Source organism: Acromyrmex echinatior, chromosome 16 (genome assembly GCF_024713525.1).
Source record: "Acromyrmex echinatior isolate Ae372 chromosome 16, ASM2471352v2, whole genome shotgun sequence".
Taxonomy (NCBI): Eukaryota; Metazoa; Arthropoda; class Insecta; order Hymenoptera; family Formicidae; genus Acromyrmex; species Acromyrmex echinatior.
Window position 1 is genome coordinate 2,932,421 of NC_141867.1, and position 19,732 is coordinate 2,952,152.

At 27.5% G+C, this 19,732-nt stretch overlaps 2 protein-coding genes across 6 annotated transcripts in view; one reads left to right on the forward strand and one right to left on the reverse strand.

The window, feature by feature from the left end:
* PMCA (plasma membrane calcium-transporting ATPase 3) overlaps positions 1-19,732 on the reverse strand; it is a 192,607-nt gene that overhangs the window by 153,674 nt on the left and 19,201 nt on the right. The gene's annotated exons all lie outside the window — the stretch shown is intronic.
* Positions 2,108-18,866, forward strand: LOC105150088 (xanthine dehydrogenase-like). 5 transcript variants are annotated; one of them, XM_011062943.2, is made up of 19 exons: positions 2,108-3,176; positions 3,731-3,817; positions 4,080-4,123; positions 4,446-4,632; positions 4,886-5,017; positions 5,365-5,524; positions 5,720-5,933; positions 7,828-8,357; positions 8,466-8,769; positions 11,665-12,180; positions 12,641-12,824; positions 14,111-14,407; positions 14,849-15,287; positions 15,601-15,729; positions 15,822-15,952; positions 16,409-16,670; positions 16,941-17,037; positions 17,301-17,411; positions 18,737-18,866. In XM_011062943.2, exons 2-19 carry the CDS (start codon positions 3,795-3,797, stop codon positions 18,802-18,804), a joined length of 3,828 nt encoding a protein of 1,275 aa, XP_011061245.1. In that variant the 5' UTR covers positions 2,108-3,176; positions 3,731-3,794; the 3' UTR covers positions 18,805-18,866. The 5 variants fall into 5 exon arrangements, 4 of the variants coding, with proteins under 4 accessions (XP_011061245.1, XP_087270347.1, XP_087270348.1 ...); XM_087414221.1 differs by having other exon boundaries at positions 2,108-2,831; positions 2,969-3,817; XR_015547661.1 differs by lacking the exon at positions 16,941-17,037 and having other exon boundaries at positions 2,108-3,817.

Sequence of the window (19,732 nt, forward strand, 5' to 3'; positions counted from 1 at the left end):
CATCTGATTATTTTTATAGAATTACAAACCACCAGGAGCGAAGGATATTCCCGAAGATTTTCGCGTATACTTATGCCAAAACTCATTCAACAAAGTGTTGACTACGGTTCAAAAGGTAAAATCAAAACCCCCTTATTCAAATTACTTTTTATTATAAAATTTGAAAGATTTTTTTACATGTTTGTATAAAATTTAAGAATTCCTGAAAATTTGTTTAGAAAAATTTTCAGGCTCAAAAAGATTTAATCGTCTTAAGCCTTTCAATAATTCATTAAATTTCAATAAGAAAACATTTAAAAATAAAAGAAGATCTCTGTTTAGGGTATCAGAAATAGAAATATTAAGAGATCGATTTCTGATTAACTCTGAAAATATTGCATCTTTGCAGCAATCGATGAAGCACCGCTTTGTATGAGTTATGTCATTCCAATAGCGTTTCGCTACGCCTTGAATTCCGTTAGAGCAAATACAAAGATAAAGGAAAAGTGGTATCAACTGGGTAAGTGTTATTTAGAAATATTAAACATTCATCCCTGACAATTCAACATACAATCCAATCAGCTAATTTTATTAATTGTATTAATTTCTTGCAACAATTACGAATTGTATTGTAATTGATTAAATTAGTAATTGTACATAACAATTACTAATTTAATCGCCATTGAAATTTATTGTCATGCTTATATTTAAAAAACATTTTTTAAATCCTGTTACAATTTGATTTTTTATTTTCTTTTCTTTTTAAAACGAAATGAATGAGACAACAATTTAAGGAAAAGTGTTGTCGAATTTTATGGTCTCATATCATTTTAATCGTTTCTTTGAAAATATTATATGAATAATACCATGTTCATATTAATCATAATGATTAACGGTATATATTATCCAAAGTTGGCTACCCACCCACACACACACACACCCACACACACACACACGCGCGCGCGCACTAAATTTTATAGTAAAATAATTAAAAATATATTTGTTTATGTAATTAAATGTGTGATTCATTGTTTTTTCTATAATTATTTTTTATACTTTTACCCGCAAAAAATTAGCCACTAAATTTAACATAAATTTTTAAATAACGATATTGTAATAAAAAGTAATTATAGCGAGATGAATCAAAGTTCAAATTAAAGCATTGAAACATTTCCCTTGACAACCATGTCAAATTTGAATTACACAGTGTGTGTTATAATATGGTAGACATTGAAAACTAGAAAAGAATTCCTTATTCAAACTATTGCGTTGCTCAGGCAAGATTTGAAATTCACACTTTAATTTCTTTTTTGATAAAATTTTGTATAATGATTTCTAAGTACTTACAATAAGTGCAAGAAAAAATTGTCCGTTTTGTAATACTTTGTCAAAAAGAATTGTAGAAAAATATTCCAAGTATGAATTTATTTTGAAATTAATGATTTTAAAGACTCGTACACTTTTGTGCCTTACAACCAATTTCCCTGAGCAACGCAATTAATCCGAATAAGAAGTTTTATTCCCTCTCTTTCAATGTCGTTCCTCAACTTCCGTCATTTAATAATTCACTTTGTGTATTTTAAATTTGATCTGCACAATTATTAAGATGAATGTTCAAGTTTTAGTTTGAGCTTTGTTTCATCGCTATAATAATTTCATCGCTATAATAATTTTCCATTGAGATATCACTTCTCAAAGATATTAAAAATTTAATGGTCTGTTTTTGTACGGGTGAATGTCAATTACATATATGCATATTTTCTTGTAGAAAACTATCATAATAAAATAATGTTTTGATATATGTGTATATACATATATATATTCACATGTAATTCGTAATGTTTGCAGATGGACCGTGTACTACCGAACGTATACTTCTAACTAGTTTGACCAGCAAAGATAAAATGATGATTTAACAATGAAAGTGAAAAATTTTCAAACAATCGTGTGTTCAAAATAAATTATTTGTATTCTGTCAGTTGCCATTTAATTGCTATCTAAATAGAATAATTCAAAAATTCTGTAAAATGAAGGACATAATTTATGCATTCATATGTTTTGTTGATGTGAAACTTTCATGATAATGGTGGGATTATAATAATTCGATTAATTAATAGGCCTTTAAAATTGCTAAGACTCATTTTCTCATTTATACTAATTTTTAGTAAATTTTTCTTTATTAAACTTCATTAACTTTACTATGATGTATAAATTATGCGAGAAAATGCGCTAGATCATTGATTATTGAGTATTAAGCTGGCCTTTCAGTGATAATCAGGAGAAAGATGCGATAAATATACTAAAAGTCAAGATAAAAAAAAGGTTTTAAAAATTCAGTTTGTTTCTTGTATATAAGTTTGAAGGCTTCTTGATAAAGATAATGCTATGATAGAGAGTGTGATAGGTAATTTCAATTGTTAAGCAATTTTGTATTTTAATATTCTTTTGATATGTTATGAAAAAATATTAGATTATACGCATAGTCTATATCGCATAAATAATAATATGCTTATTTTTGTTCTTTTAAGTTAATAATTCTAATATATGTTTTTATAAAGATTATAAATATTTTGTCATTATAAGTAAGAAAAATATAAAAATATTAACTTTAATTTTTTTAGTTAATAAAAAAATGGTTAAAATTATTGTGTTACTTATGTGAGGCCTATTTTCTTGTACGTAATAGTTTATTACAGTTTTACAATAAGTTTATTACAGTTTTTTAAGATTAATTTGGGGAATTTTGGGGGGATTATTAACATTTCAGATCAATTGCGTTAATGTCAACAACCATATCGGCACGCAATTATCATTTCTGAAATTAATTCATTCGTTTGAAAAATATATATTAGGTGTTGGAATTAATTCGTAGCGTTTTTTAATGAAAGAATGTTATTTATTTCACATGAGCATTAAAAAATACATTAATGAAAGTACTTCCCATCACTTGTAAAACGCTACGAATTAATTCCAACACCTAATATATTAGTTCAACATCTTAATACTTAGACCGTAGTGGCGCTTCGGATTTAAAGTAATGTTATTTAACATAAACGGTCTTGTTTCCTATTTTATTGTGTATTTATAGTCAGTAAGAAGACGCGTGAAGATAAAGACGTGTAATAACGTTAAGCTAGCTGAAATTGTAGCGAGAATTAGTAGAATACGTACAAAAATGTTTATTACTGGAAAACAAGGTTAGATAGAACCAATAATACATAAAAATTTTTAATTATTTTTAATTATTTTTCTGAATTTATTTCTGACGCTATATCCATACACGGCTCTATGAAATATAATTTTTTTACACAGACTTTTACACAATCTATGTAAAAAAAAAAAAATATATATATATATATATGTGTTTATATACTCGTATACACAAATATATAAATAAGAAATAAAAAATGTTATTTCTTATTTGCTAATTGATTTCATGAGAAATAATATTATACTTTATTGAAATTTTTGTTTAATAACAAGGGCAAAATTTACATTATTTATATGTTAATATACGTGTATTTATTGCATTTTCATAAATGTGAGTATATTTCTAATCACTACGAACTCGTTAGCTAAATATATTAAAAATATTACACAAACTTTGCTCTACAACGGCATATTTGTGTATAGAATTGCACTGCTACGTAATCTTTAACTATTAGTAACAAAAATTGTAGTATCAAATAATTACGTTTTATCGATTTTTAAACAACGTTCCTATATAGTATCTTACAGATAATATTTTCAGGGTACTCCATATCTTTAGACGAGGGTTTAGTTTCGTAAATATCATAATTCGACACGACTGACGAATGAAAATGGAAACAACAAGCATGTAAGTCTTGGACAAATAAGATGTGAAAACATTGTTATTTATAATATAAATACAATAAACAGTCAATAAGAATGTTATTATTAATACTTAAAAGATTTAAAATCTTTTATTTCAACACAAAAATTTTTTAATATGTTCTTTATTTATTTAAATCTTTATTGTCTAATATCAAATTAAATCGAAATATTTCAATAAAATTCCGCACAATTTTTCATTAAAGAGGATGTTATAATGTTACCTAATTTAATATGGTTAATTCCAGTAACAACATTGTTCAATTTACAATTAATGGGACACAATTTACGGGTATGTATTGTTTGTACAAAATGTGTAATTAAAGAAATAATAATTTTTGATTATATTACTAAAAAGCGATAAAATAAATCATAAAGGAATAGAGATTCAAATATATTATAAAATTCTAATCAGGAACTATTACATACTAATATATAGTAACAAAACCCATCACATTTAATAAAAGAATTTATCATATAAAAAGGATTACATAGAAAGTATAAAATATGATTATAGAACTTTAACTATATGAATGAACTTTAGAAATAAAATATAATCAAATATGCTAAATAGGAATTTTATGAATTGATTATATATACAAAATCGTTTCTAGTATCCAGTGATAGTATACCCGACATTAGAATGTCCCTCCTTTCTTACATCCGCGAATATGCGCGTCTTCGAGGCACAAAAGCGATGTGTCACGAGGGTGATTGCGGTGCCTGTATCGTAAGTGTAAAGCATAAAGGCAAAGTCAACGCCGTGAATTCCTGTCTTGTACCGGTACTGATCTGCCATGGGTATGTATATATATTAAAAGAGAAATAATCAAACTTATAATTTTTAAAGAGATAAAAGGATTTGTATAATGACATTAGACGCGTCCGCGAGACTACTTCTTCGACATAAGAAATTAGTCATCGAAATGTTAAAATCTCTTTTTCTTATATTTATATTTATTTATTTTGTTTTTTATATCAATTTTTGAATTGTTGAGCATATGTAAAGTATATATTAATATTAATTATTATTTCGTACCATATAATATCGCAGATGGAATATTTCGACGATTGAAAGTCTAGGCAACAAACAAATCGGTTATCATAAGATTCAAACTGTGCTTGCTGATAAAAATGGCTCACAATGTGGATATTGCTCTCCTGGCATGGTGATGAATATGTACAGGTACAAATTATTACAACTGTTAATTAATTTTTAAAGTGAGTATTAATATATTTTAGACATATATTATGTTTCCTCCTTTCATAGTAAAATCCTCCTTCCTTTCGGAATTCTTGGGTGTTGAAATAAAATCACATACAAAAAAGTATCCTTAAAATATCTGTTAATAAATGAGTGATAATTATAACCAATAGTAAACAAATCAATAAAAAATTAAAATCACACATAAAATCGACTAAAATAGAACTGTTATGTTCAGTTCAAGTAGAAATATCATTTAAATAGGTATAATTGAAAGTTTGTATAGGTAGAAATTTGCTAGAAATTAATGCATTGTATATGTCTCGCAGTCTCATAGTTCAGAATTTGACTATATCTATGCAGCAGATTGAAAATTCATTTGGTGGCAACATTTGTCGATGCACAGGATATCGTGCAATCTTGGATGCGTTTAAAGAATTTGCTACCGATGCACCTCCATCCATGATGAAAAATATTCAAGATATTGAGGTGTGAAAAATTTCTTTTCTATTTCAAAAGTTTAATCTTTATTTTGAAATTAGAATTTCAATTTTATTTTAGTCTCACAAGTACAATTTGAATTTGTTATTAGAGAAATAAGGATTATTGACCCGTTATTATAATAACTTTTCTTATTTTGCTTTCGTCCTGTTGTAAATATAAATAATGAAACATACTTCGTAGGAGTTATACAAGATCAAACCTTGCCGGAAAAATAGAATGTTATGTATACGTAGTTACAACGATAAGCAACCTTCTGACGAAAAAAAAATGTTGAGCATAAAGAGAAACAAAAACGCACGTTTCTACAGAGTTTCATCAATCGAGGATCTATTTGCGATATTTGAGACAGACCCATCCGTCTCGTACACATTAAATGGGGGAAATACTGCGGAAGGTAATTTTTCTGTATTAGACGATACAGACACTAAGTAATATATATATCTTTATATATAAAGTCTCCTCGCTCATATTAATTACATAAAAAATTGAGTCCCAGTAAAATGAGTTGGTTTTCTTATACGTTGTATAATAGTTTTTAATGTGATGAAAAGAAGATATCGTAGACAGGTTCAATAATCGGTAATTTTTTATTTATGTGTCAAAGGTGCAAAATTTGTGCTCATACATATTTTTAATACATGATAGCAAACGAACTATTCATTATTTAAGTCACGTATACATAACATACTTTCTTCTTCATATTCTAAATTATAACACATGTAAAAATTAATTTATTATAGTGAGACTCAATTTATTACATGTATAACATTGTCGAATAAAATTTAAAATTTTTTGCAATTGGATTATGAATAGTCATTTCCGGCGTATATTTACCTACTAAACACTAATATGTTAGTCGGTTGTTACGTTATAATTTCGTGAAAAATATCGTTAAAGAAGATTTAATGTTTTGTCCATTTAAAGCCATTTTTTCAAAACAGTGATATAATATAGCCAATTTTTCTCAACAGATTCATGTTTAGAAAGTAAAAATATGTTGAAAATAATATTCACACTCGAGCAAAAAAAAAATCAAATTTTGTTGGACATGTTGTTACATGAGAAAAATGATTATATTCAAATGGCGATATCTCGTAAATAAAAAAATCATACTATTATGAACCAAAATAAATTTCATAGCTAAAAGTTGATACTATTATAGCATTAATTAAATTAAGCAACAAAATTAGTTGCTGGTGTTATACATTACATTTTGAGACCTCTTGAAATCATCGTTCAGCCAATTTTTCTCAAAATTTTGATATGTTAACTTTTGCTAATAATTATGTTCAACAAATTAAAAAATATATCGGAAATGACTATTCACACTTGTGTTACAAAATAGCTGTTGAACAGTGTAATTAATATGGCACTTTTTTATATGAAATATTCGTAGTAATTATTATTCTTTATCTACTTGGATAGTCATCGAAGTTGTTCCAAGCCTCTGAATAATACTATTAAAATATACATGCATTACAAAGCATTTTTAATATTGAATTTTTAATATTTAATTACATATTTATTAATATGGATAAATACTTTCTTATAAAAATAATATTGTATTATAAAGAAACAAATTCTCTGATAAAATAAACGTATACATATTTCTTTTAATGAAAAAAATCTATATATAGATTTCATTTTCGTTACTTTTTTTCAGTAATTAAATAGATATGAGCCCCTTAATTGACAAGTGGCATAAGTCCAAAATTAGGAAAAATACGTTTGTTACAGAAAAAGAAAGTATTAAGAATATTAATTTTATTTATCAATTTAATTTACTTTTATTTTGTTTTTATGTTCATAAAAAAAATCAATTTTACATTATAAATAAAGAAACCATAAAAAAAAACTAGAATAATGACTTAAATGCAGCTTTTCACGGTCATTTTATTTATGACATAAAATTGATTTTTGTTTTTTATAAATATAAAATCAAAATAAAATAAAATAAAATAAAATAAAATTGGAGGATAAAAACATTCTTAATATTTCCTACTTGTATAACAAACGCATTTTTCTTAATTTTGGACTTATGTCACTTGTTAACTAAGGGGCTCATATGTTAAAATAGTTTAGTTAATAATTTTCAAAAATTTTAATAACTTTTTATGATCCAAAGAAAATTTTAAATTTACAAAAGTTTCAATAATGCCAACTTCCATATTCTTCAATGTCACATTATTAATACTCATATTAAATTAAAAAGTAAGGTATATATTATATATATATATATAAAATATATATATATATATAAATAATGTTGTGGAAATTTAATTTTATAGGTATTTATCGTTCGAGTATAAAAGACACCTATATTGATATAAACTACATTGCAGAGTTGCAAAACATTAAAAAAACCAAATCCACTTTGGTCCTAGGAGGAGGTGTAACCCTTACCATTGCACTACAAACATTTCAAAATTATTCAAACGACATCGGATTTAAATATCTAAGTCAGTTAGCCCAGTATGTAGAAATGATTGCAAACGTTCCCGTGCGAAATATTGGCACCATAGCCGGAAATTTGATGCTGAAATATCAGCACAAAGAGTTCCCATCCGATTTGTTTTTGATGTTACAGACTGTCGGTACTCAAGTACACGTCTTGAAAAGTCCCTCCGAAAAGGAAAGTTTATATTTGTATGAATTTCTGAACCTCGATATGCACCATAAAATTATTTATAGCATTGTGTTACCATCGCTAGACGATATTAAATACATATGTAGATTTTACAAGATCATGCCTAGAACTCAGAACGCTAACGCTTACGTCAATGCCGGCTTCCTCTTCAAACTCGATAGCAACGGCGAGGTAACGGAATCTTTACGCGTTGTTTATATTATTTTGTCATTAATTACTCACTTATTTTTAATTTGCTTCAAGATTTATTTGTTGATATTTACAATATTTTTTAAAAAGGTATTAGAGTTACCTAACATTATCTTCGGTGGCATCGATACGAATTTTCTTCACGCAAAAAAAACGGAGAATGTTTTGGTGGGTAAATCTATCGTGAAGAATTCAACATTTAAAGAAGCCTTGGATACGTTGCATGGCGAGATATATCCTAATCATGAGCTGCCAGATTGTTCGCCGAAATTTCGCAAGATTCTCGCAGAAGGATTATTTTACAAATTTATATTAAACATAAATCTGAACAAACACAATATAAATCCATTTTATAGCAGTGGAGGCACTTTATTAAAACGAGGTCTTTCATCAGGTATATATAAAGTATCCAGAATATTTATGAAAATATATTATAAATATTTATCGCGGTTCATGCAACTAATATACAATACTTATAAGGAGGTAAGATATAAGTGGCGATCAAAAATTTTCGGCCAGTTCGATTTTCTTCTGTAATTCTAGTAAATCAAGGAGTTAACAAATGAATGTTTTTTAATGAAGAAAGGGACATTAAAATAACGTCAATAATATATAATTTATACAGTTTATTAAAGCAATATGATTTTTATTTACAAAATAAATAAAATTTACGTGGACAAAAATTCCCAGGGTGCCTTGTGGCGTTTTTCACCCTGATTAAACGAAAAAGTTCATTTTTAAACAAATATGGCTCGACACACAAGTATTCAACTGCGTGAAACGATTGGGCGGCTCTGAAACAAGGGCAAAGTTCATGGAGTATTGCATGAATAATGAAAAATCAACTGTGATCTTACAAATATCTTACAAAATATCGTTCGGAATATGGTTTAAAAGACAAACATCGATAACAACTTTTCAACTGATTATCCTCGAAAACAACTTTTCGAGTAGATAAGGTTATCAAAGGAAGTCTATTACGGTTCCTACGAAAACAGCAAACAATATCGTTTGCGAATTAAAACAAGAAAATCATGTCTCAGCCGACGCACAGTTTCGAAATAGTTGCACGATATGGATTTAATGAGTCGCGTTGGTGTTACAAAATCTTTCATTAGTAAAAAAAATCAAAAGGCCCGATTAGATTTTACTAAGCAACATCGAGAGTGGACTCCAGAAGATTGGAAGAGAATCGCTTTTTCGGACGAATCGAAGTTCAATTTGTTTGGGAGCGATGGCAGACGATACACGGACACACATGATGGAGGGAGCGTACTTTAGGGAGTATTTTCAGTTAATGGGCTTGGTCCACTCGTTCACATTGAAGGAATAATAAAACAGCCTTATACAGAAGTATAAGGAAATAATCTCTTTCCATATTCGAATAATTTTATGTCAGAAGTATGAATATTTCAGCATGATAATAATTCCAAACATACGTTGAAGTTAGTGAAAGATTGGCTAGCGTCGAATATCCAGGTGCTGAAGTGGCCAGCTTGATCACCAGACCTTAATCTAATAGAAAATTTATGGAAAGAGCTTGGACATCGCGTTGGGAGCTGAAATTATTCAAATCGCGCTGATTTGGTTCAACATTTACAGAAAGAATAGGTAAAAATATCGTCTGACTTTTTGAAGAAGCTGATTCAATTAATGTCACAGCGTTGCGAGGATATTATGCCTCTAAAGGGATGATGATTAATAAATACTAAGATCAATCATGGATTAAGATATCTTTTTGTTAATTATTCACCATACATAAGAGATTTTTTTCAGCATTAAAAAAGTGGCCGGAAACTTTTGTCCACGTAAATTTAATTTTTTTTTGTAAATAAAAGCCGTATTACTTTAATAAATAATATATACTATATCATTGATAATTGTTTTGACGTCCCTTTCCTCGTTAAAAAAGTGTAACTTATTAATTTCTTTATTTGTAAGAATGATAGAAGAAAATCGAATTGGCCGGAAACTTTTGACCGCCACTTATATGTATATATATATAGTTAGCAAGCAACTAGAATGTACTGACAAATGAAGTTAATCGTTTCGACTAGAGATTTGAGATCTCTTCAGTATGGAAGTTAGACACAATATTTAGAAGAGAAATCAGATCTAGACTGAATATGTAAGCAGTTAACATTGAGGAAGATCCCGTTAGCCTACAAATTGATTGCCTACAAGTACTATTTTCTGCTTAAAAACACTAATTTTATTTGCACACAAAGATGCAGGTATGCAATCGAGTTTTAGGCAAATGAGATGCAGGCAAGCATTGCGGTAGGCAATCAATTTGTAAACAAATGGAGCTCTCTCTTAACATTGTCAATAAACATGTTTCAATTATTTGAAAAATATTATATATCTTATCTCATATATTATAAATTTCATTATTAATATTAGGTGTTGGAATTAATTCGTAGCGTTTTACAAGTGATGGGAAGTACTTTCATTAATGTATTATATTTTTTAATGCTCATGTGAAATAAATAACATTCTTTCATTAAAAAACGCTACGAATTAATTCCAACACCTAATATAATTGATTAAATTAACTTTTACGAAAGTTTATACACGGAAAAAATTTTATATTTAAAATTACTATAATATGTGTTGTAGTAACTATTTATTATAATGCATGACAATTATAAGTTTAAATACTATAGCTTCTTTTTTTTAACAATAATGCAACGTAATTTTTACACTTTTTCATAATAAAATTTTTTCATTACAAAATCAAAACTTGTTGAAAAGTTAGTATTGTAAAGATAAGTAAAAAATATATATCTAGATAATTTTATTTGCGTACTATAAGGTAACTTCGATATATACGCTTATCAAAAATTTAATTTATTAATTTACTATGTTTATAGTAAACGAACTATATCAGCAAAAACTTTGTACTGCCTACTACTATGAAAAAAATATTAGGAATCCGAAATATTTAATTTTCATATTAAAAAATAAACTTTTTGAAACCTTTGCATTTTTGCCGTATATCCCATAGATGTGGGCGTTCAAATTAAGAAATGGAGTTAATTGCTTTCAAGATAAATTCTCGGGATCAAACGAAATAATTTTCATATAAAATTAAATTTAATTATTGTTTCAATAAAATAAACGTTTCGATAAAATAAATAGAATTTTTAAGTCAAAATAAATCTTTCTCTCTATGCATCAGAGAAATAGAAGAATATAGCCGTTTTAAATTAATTTGTATATTGAAAAATACGTAATGTATGAATAATTGTGTGAAATTGTACATATAAGAAAAATATAATCATTTTAGGACAGCAACACTACGTTACGCGTGAAAACTTGTGGCCAGTAAATCAACCTATGCCAAAATTAGAATCTCTTAAGCAGATATCAGGCGAAGCCCAATATTGTGATGATCTGCTTCCATTTCCTAAAGAAGTGTTTTGCGCTTTTGTAGTCACAAATGTTGGCAATGGCGAGATCTTGAAAGTAAGTGCGAGTTTGGCTCTTGAACAGGAGGGTGTAGTGGCGTTTTTCAGCGCCCGGGATATACCAGGACAGAATCTATGCATTTCGGCCGCCAGCAAGTTGATGTTTTTGCCAGAGGATGAGCTACTGTTTGCCGAAAAGGATATTTTGTATGCTGGCCAACCGATCGGCGTAATCGTCGCGGAAACCCATAATATAGCGAATGAAGCTGCAAAATTGGTAGAAATTATATATAGCGAACGTATAAAAAATCCAATGATAAGTATTGAGGATGTTCTTGATGTGAAAGACGAAACTAGAATTAGGCAGAGCGTCACTATTCCAACAAAGAGGAAAGGTAAAAATTAATAAAGAACGAAATTTAATAACATTTTTCGTATTAGATTATCACCAGAAAAAATAGTAGTAAATATATCCCAAGTTTTGCGAAAAAATAAAATATGCATATTTGCAAACTTGTGAAATAGTACAAGTACTGATAGTAATTAATAAAAATGTTAATTATTCAATTGAGGGAAGTCATCTTCAACGATGTTGACATAAGATAAGAATATATTGTCAAGAATAATCTGATGAATAACAGAAGTTTTAGTCTCTCGTTATTCATTAAAAGCGCTTAATAATAAAATATTGAAGCTTAGATAAAGAATAAATATTCTTAGTAGAGAATAAACGTTTTTAGTAGAGAATTTAGATAGAGAATAAATACTTTAAAAATCAAAAGATAATATACGCGTGCGTGCGTGCGTGCGTGCGTGCTTGTGTGATCAAGAATATCAGTTTTTAATATTTTATAGGGAACGATATTGAATATGTGCTACAAGGCGTTTTTCAAAGCGGTAGCCAATATCATTACTCCATAGAGACTCAATTTTGCGTGTGCGTTCCTGTAGAGGGTGGTATGGATGTCTATCCGTCATCACAATGGATGGATCTCATTCAAGTATCGATCGCAAATTGTCTTAATGTTCAGAATAATAGGTAACTCATTAATCTATCAAGTCATTCATATGTCGAAATAATATCAGTCCAATTGTTATACCATAATTTGCACTGTAATAACACATATATTATAATTATGACAATTATAGTGGGATAATTTTGAGATCCATTAAAGGTATACGTACTCTCATGTATAAGTAAAGTAAAAATAATATTATGTTTGTTTATAGTAGTCCAACTTGTAAAATTATAAAATTATAATTGAAGTTAAATTTATACACAATAATTTATCAACAAATTGTCTGGATGTGGCAAGTTATTTTTAAAAAATAATGAGTGACAATTACTCATTACTGAATTAAAAAAGTAATAATTTATCGATATTGATTTTTAAAAGTAACTCGTTATAGTTACCTTAAAAAGTAACTATTTGTCACTTTGCCATTACTTTTGTAAAATCAGTTTAAAATGATTTCTATAATCAGTCTAAAAAATGTAATTATGTAACATTTTTTTGTTAAAATGTTAATAAGAGCAGTATACAATATTAATAGCTATATTTTCAGTTTTTTCTTTAAAACTTAATTTCGTAATTCTGAAGCATGTAAAATATGCGGCAAACTGAAATGTCCGTAGAATGTTGCATAAAAATGTAAAATTTCTGAAATAATGATATATTTATTATTTGTCAAAAATCATTGCAGGGGCACTTGCAGCAGTTAATAGCTAAGTTTCAGAAATTATTTTATATTTCTACATGACATAGATATCACAGATATCTCAGTTTGCCACATATTTTATAGGTTTCGAGATAGGAAATTATTATATCTTTAAAAAAAAAAAGTAAAAAAATAAGGCTTCATTTAGCAAGTAATTTATTATATCGATTGTAATTTTCTTCTCATATCGTCGCGAGAGAGTTAAACTTTAATATTTAAGTGAATAAAATACATTTTGAATTCTTTACAATCTGTACACATTATAATTAAATTTTCAAACTTAAATCACCGGCTGATATTATTCGCAATAAATTTTTCACAGCACTTTATGTAAAATACTCATTGTAAAACAAATTGTTATCTATATTCAATAATGTCTGTATTATTATTAATATTAATCACATGATGATATTGGGAAATTAAAAAGAATGTTCCTTTAAGCAAAAATTGAAATTGTATATTTAATATAGAAAATGTGTACTAACTTAGAAGTCTTTACTTTTTTTATAAAATAAATAACAATAAATAAACAATAAGTAAATCAAAATAAGATTGCAAAATGTATTTTGTAAAACAGCATCGATCATGTGAATATAATTTTTCTAGCATCAATGTGCATGTCAGACGACTTGGCGGTTCGTACGGATCAAAAATCTCTCGCAACGCGCAAATTTCATGTGCTTGTGCATTGGTATGTCATAAACTGAATCGTCCAGCGCGATTCATCATGACAATGGAGACCAATATGCAGTCGATAGGCAAGAGATGTTCTGCATATCAAGAATATGATATCGTTGTAAACAATGAAGGAGTTATACAGTATCTCAAATCAAATCAATGGAGTAACTGCGGTTCTAGTTTCAACGAATCACAAGCTGAATTGATAGCTTTTTACATGCAAAGGTATTGAAATATAATATGTAATATAAATAATTTAAACAATTTGTAAGAATAATATATAGTATTAAAACATTTCTCTAATATTAAAATTTGTCCGTTACATTTTCTGTGCAATATTTGAAAAATTTGTCTATTGCATTTTCTATACAATATTTTAAAATACAATATTTTAAAATACAATATTTTAAAAGAGAAATTTTTAATCAGATATAAATAAATTAAACTATTTTTATTTTATTTAAAATAAAATTTTGAAATATATTCAAAAAAGGAAAAAATATCATAATATTAATATTAATAAAAAAAATGACTTAAACAATTAACAATGATTAAATACATTTCAATAAATAACAAAAATCAAATTTGAAAACACTCTATCGTGTGTATGTGATGATTAATCATTCATTTTTAATTAAATGTATTCACAAACAATTTTTTCGTTAGAAGTTGCTATTTAACCGATACTTGGAAGTTCAACGGATTCGATGTAAGAACCGATTTACCGTCAAACACATTTTGCCGAGCATCAGGAGCTACGGAAGCAGTGGCTATAATGGAAAATATGATGGAGCATATTGCGAAAGTAACGAAGCAGGATCCGATTGAGGTCAGATTAGCAAATATGAATGATATGGATAAATCCATACTAAAAACCATGATAAAAGATTTGTCAAATTTGACCAATTACAAAGAGAACAAGGATTCCATTGATGATTTCAATTTTTACAATCGCTGGAAGAAAAAGGGAATTGCCATGATACCGATGAAATATTTAATAACGTATGATGGACAATTCGAGGTTATTATGTCGGTCTGCGTTCAAGACGGTTCTGTATGCGTGACGCACAGCGGAATTGAGATCGATCAAGGTATAAATACTAAGGTATGAAAATGCAATAGTTTATCCGAGCAAGTTCTTTCATGATTTTCATCTAATTAATACAAAATTATTGGAAATTTGTATTTAAAAATTTATTTCTTCGAAATTAAGTTTCTATTCTGGAAAATTATAGAATTGAAAATAGTGATTTCTCAGATTTCTAGATTTTCTCGCTTTTCAGTTTGAATATATATTTTCTATATTTTTAATACATACATTCATTATCTTATAAAATTATTGAAGTTGGAAAAAGTTTGATTTAGTATGTAAGACGATTTAGATTTCTGACGATTTAAAATTAATTCTTGTACACCAGATTGTTCAAATAGCAGCTCGTATATTGGATATCGATATGAAATTAATCTCCATTAAACAAAGCAATAATTTAGGGACATCAAATATGTCGACTACAGGGCACAGCATTACTACAGAATCTTGTGAATACGTAAGAATTCAATTCATTTGTCTCATATGACAATATATCGTCTTCCACTGTAATGAAAAACTTAATTACATTGATTATTGCATTTATTTCAGGCAACGATCCAAGCTTGCACAGAGATTTTACAAAGACTCGAGCCGGTAAAAGAAAAAATGAAAAATCCGACGTGGAAAGATCTCATTTTTAAAGCGCATGAAGAAGGCATTAGTTTATACGCAAGTTACATGTAAATATCATTAAATTATATTTGACATATCAGTAATATATTAGGTATTGGAATTAATTCGTAGCGTTTTTTAATGAAAGAATGTTATTTATTTCACATGAGCATTAAAAAATACATTAATGAAAGTACTTCCCATCACTTGTAAAACGCTACGAATTAATTCCAACACCTAATATTATATCATACAATGTCTTAAAGTACAAATTGATAATATTGTACTTCCATTGGGAAGAAACACTTATCTCATCTTTTGCTTAAAATAAGTTATACATTATAAAAAATGTATAGTTTAAAGAAATTATTTGTATTTTATATAATTAGTATTAAAACGTATTTATCATGTGCTTTTGGAATGATTTCGAAATAGATTTAAACTTTGTATTTATAAAGTACGAAGAGATTTTAAATGCTACACACATTATTAATTATTATACAACACATTCCATTTCTTGGCAGGTTGATGACTGGGCCAACGCAAGATAGGATGAAGCCTTACGCTATTTACGGCGTCACTTCTGCTGAAGTCGAGATCGATTTATTGACTGGCCAGCATATTATCAGAAGAGTTGATTTGATGATCGATGCTGGTATAAGCATGAATCCGAAAATTGACGTTGGTCAGGTTGAGGGAGCTTTCGTGATGGGAATAGGATACTGGACTTCTGAGGATCTGGTGTACGCTCCTGATACAGGAAAATTAATTACTGACAGAACATGGGTATATATGTTGTCTTTATCAATTTTTAATGTACCTTATATACCCATGATGATGGGAATATATGTTGTTATCAAATTTCAATAATATCGCTAAAACTACTTCGGGACTACGTTCCGTTGCACGTATAATGCGCATGATGTATCATTTTATTTTTGTTTAACAGTCGGCGAACAAAGATAAAATGGTACCTTATGCTCATTACGTATATAACGCAACGCTAGATTGTGCTAAAAATACATAATTATCTAAAATATCTGATTATTTATATAGAATTACAAACCACCAGGAGCGAAGGATATTCCCGAAGATTTTCGCGTATACTTAAACCAAAACTCATTCAAAACAGCTGATGACTACAATTTAAAATGTAAAATCAAAATCCTCTTATTCAAATTACTTTTTATTAAAATATGAAAGATTTTTTTACATGCTTGTATAAAATTTAAGAATTCCTGAAAATTTGTTTAGAAAAATTTTCAGGCTCAAAAAGATTTAATCGTCTTAAACCTTTCATTAAATTTCAATAAGAAAACATTTAAAAATAAAAGAAGATCTCTGTTTAGGGTATCAGAAATAGAAATATTAAGAGATCGATTTCTGATTAACTCTGAAAATATTGCATCTTTGCAGCAATCGATGAAGCACCGCTTTGTATGAGTTATGTCATTCCAATAGCGTTTCGCTACGCTTTGAATTCCGCTAGAGCAAATGCAAAGATAAAGGAAAAGTGGTATCAACTGGGTAAGTGTTATTTAGAAATATTAAACATTCATCCCTGACAATTCAACATACAATCCAATTAGCTAATTTTATTAATTGTATTAATTTCTTGCAACAATTACGAATTGTATTGTAATTGATTAAATTAGTAATTGTATAACAATTACTAATTTAATCGCCATTGAAATTTATTGTCATGCTTATATTTAAAAAACATTTTTTAAATCCTGTTACAATTTGATTTTTTATTTCCTTTTCTTTTTAAAACGAAATGAATGAGACAACAATTTAAGGAAAAGTGTTGTCGAATTTTATGGTCTCATATCATTTTAATCGTTTCTTTGAAAATATTATATGAATAATACCATGTTCATATTAATCATGATTAACGGTATATATTATCCAAAGTTGGCTACCCACCCACACACACACACTCACACACACACACACGCGCGCGCGCGCGCACTAAATTTTATAGTAAAATAATTAAAAATATATTTGTTTATGTAATTAAATGTGTGATTCATTGTTTTTTCTATAATTATTTTTTATACTTTTACCCGCAAAAAATTAGCCACTAAATTTAACATAAATTTTTAAATAATGATATTGTAATAAAAAGTAATTATAGCGAGATGAATCAAAGTTCAAATTAAAGCATTGAAACATTTCCCTTGACAACCATGTCAAATTTGAATTACACAGTGTGTGTTATAATATGGTAGACATTGAAAACTAGAAAAGAATTCCTTATTCAAACTATTGCGTTGCTCAGGCAAGATTTGAAATTCACACTTTAATTTCTTTTTTGATAAAATTTTGTATAATGATTTCTAAGTACTTACAATAAGTGCAAGAAAAAATTGTCCGTTTTGTAATACTTTGTCAAAAAGAATTGTAGAAAAATATTCCAAGTATGAATTTATTTTGAAATTAATGATCTTAAAGACTCGTACACTTTTGTGCCTTACAACCAATTTCCCTGAGCAACGCAATTAATCCGAATAAGAAGTTTTATTCCCTCTTTTTCAATGTCGTTCCTCAACTTCCGTCATTTAATAATTAACTTTGTGTATTTTAAATTTGATCTGCACAATTATTAAGATGAATGTTCAAGTTTTAGTTTGAGCTTTGTTTCATCGCTATAATAATTTCATCGCTATAATAATTTTCCATTGAGATATCACTTCTCAAAGATATTAAAAATTTAATGGTCTGTTTTTGTAAGGGTGAATGTCAATTACATATATGCATATTTTCTTGTAGAAAACTATCATAATAAAATAATGTTTTGATATATGTGTATATACATATATATATTCACATGTAATTCGTAATGTTTGCAGATGGACCGTGTACTACCGAACGTATACTTCTAACTAGTTTGACCAGCAAAGATAAAATGATGATTTAGCAATGAAAGTGAAAAATTTTCAAACAATCGTGTGTTCAAAATAAATTATTTGTATTCTGTCAGTTACCATTTAATTGCTATCTAAATAGAATAATTCAAAAATTCTGTAAAATGAAGGACATAATTTATGCATTCATATGTTTTGTTGATGTGAAACTTTCATGATAATGGTGGGATTATAATAATTCGATTAATTAATAGGCCTTTAAAATTGCTAAGACTCATTTTCTCATTTATGCTAATTTTTAGTAAATTTTTTTTTATTAAACTTCATTAACTTTACTATGATGTATAAATTATGCGAGAAAATGCGCTAGATCATTGATTATTGAGTATTAAGCTGGCCTTTCAGTGATAATCAGGAGAAAGATGTGATAAATATACTAAAAGTCAAGATAAAAAAAAGGTTTTAAAAATTCAGTTTGTTTCTTGTATATAAGTTTGAAGGCTTCTTGATAAAGATAATGCTATGATAGAGAGTGTGATAGGTAATTTCAATTGTTAAGCAATTTTGTATTTTAATATTCTTTTGGTATGTTACGAAAAAATATTAGGTTACACGCATACTCTATATCGCATAAATAATAATATGCTTATTTTTGTTCTTTTAAGTTAATAATTCTAATATATGTTTTTATAAAGATTATAAATATTTTGTCATTATAAGTACGAAAAATATAAAAATATTAATTTTAATTTTTTCAGTTAATAAAAAAATGGTTAAAATTATTGTGTTACTTATGTGAGGCCTATTTTCTTATACGTAAAATTTATCAATTGCAATACTGTAAAAAAATTAAAATATTAAAAATTTAAGTCTTTAAAAAAATTAATTACTATAAAAAATTAAATACATAAAGTATTAAAAATTAAATTATATATTACTTTTCTCGTGTAAATGTGCAAAATTAATTATTATGTCACTAGA

What these genes read in the sequence shown, in the direction of transcription:
- LOC105150088 (XM_011062943.2), top strand. Translation starts at nt 3,795, where the DNA reads ATGAAAATGGAAACAACAAGCAT. An exon ending in TGGGGGAAATACTGCGGAAG is followed by an intron (nt 5,934 to 7,827) that starts GTAATTTTTCTG and finishes TTAATTTTATAG; the next exon opens with GTATTTATCGTTCGAGTATA. An exon ending in AGTTTATACGCAAGTTACAT is followed by an intron (nt 15,953 to 16,408) that starts GTAAATATCATT and finishes ATTTCTTGGCAG; the next exon opens with GTTGATGACTGGGCCAACGC.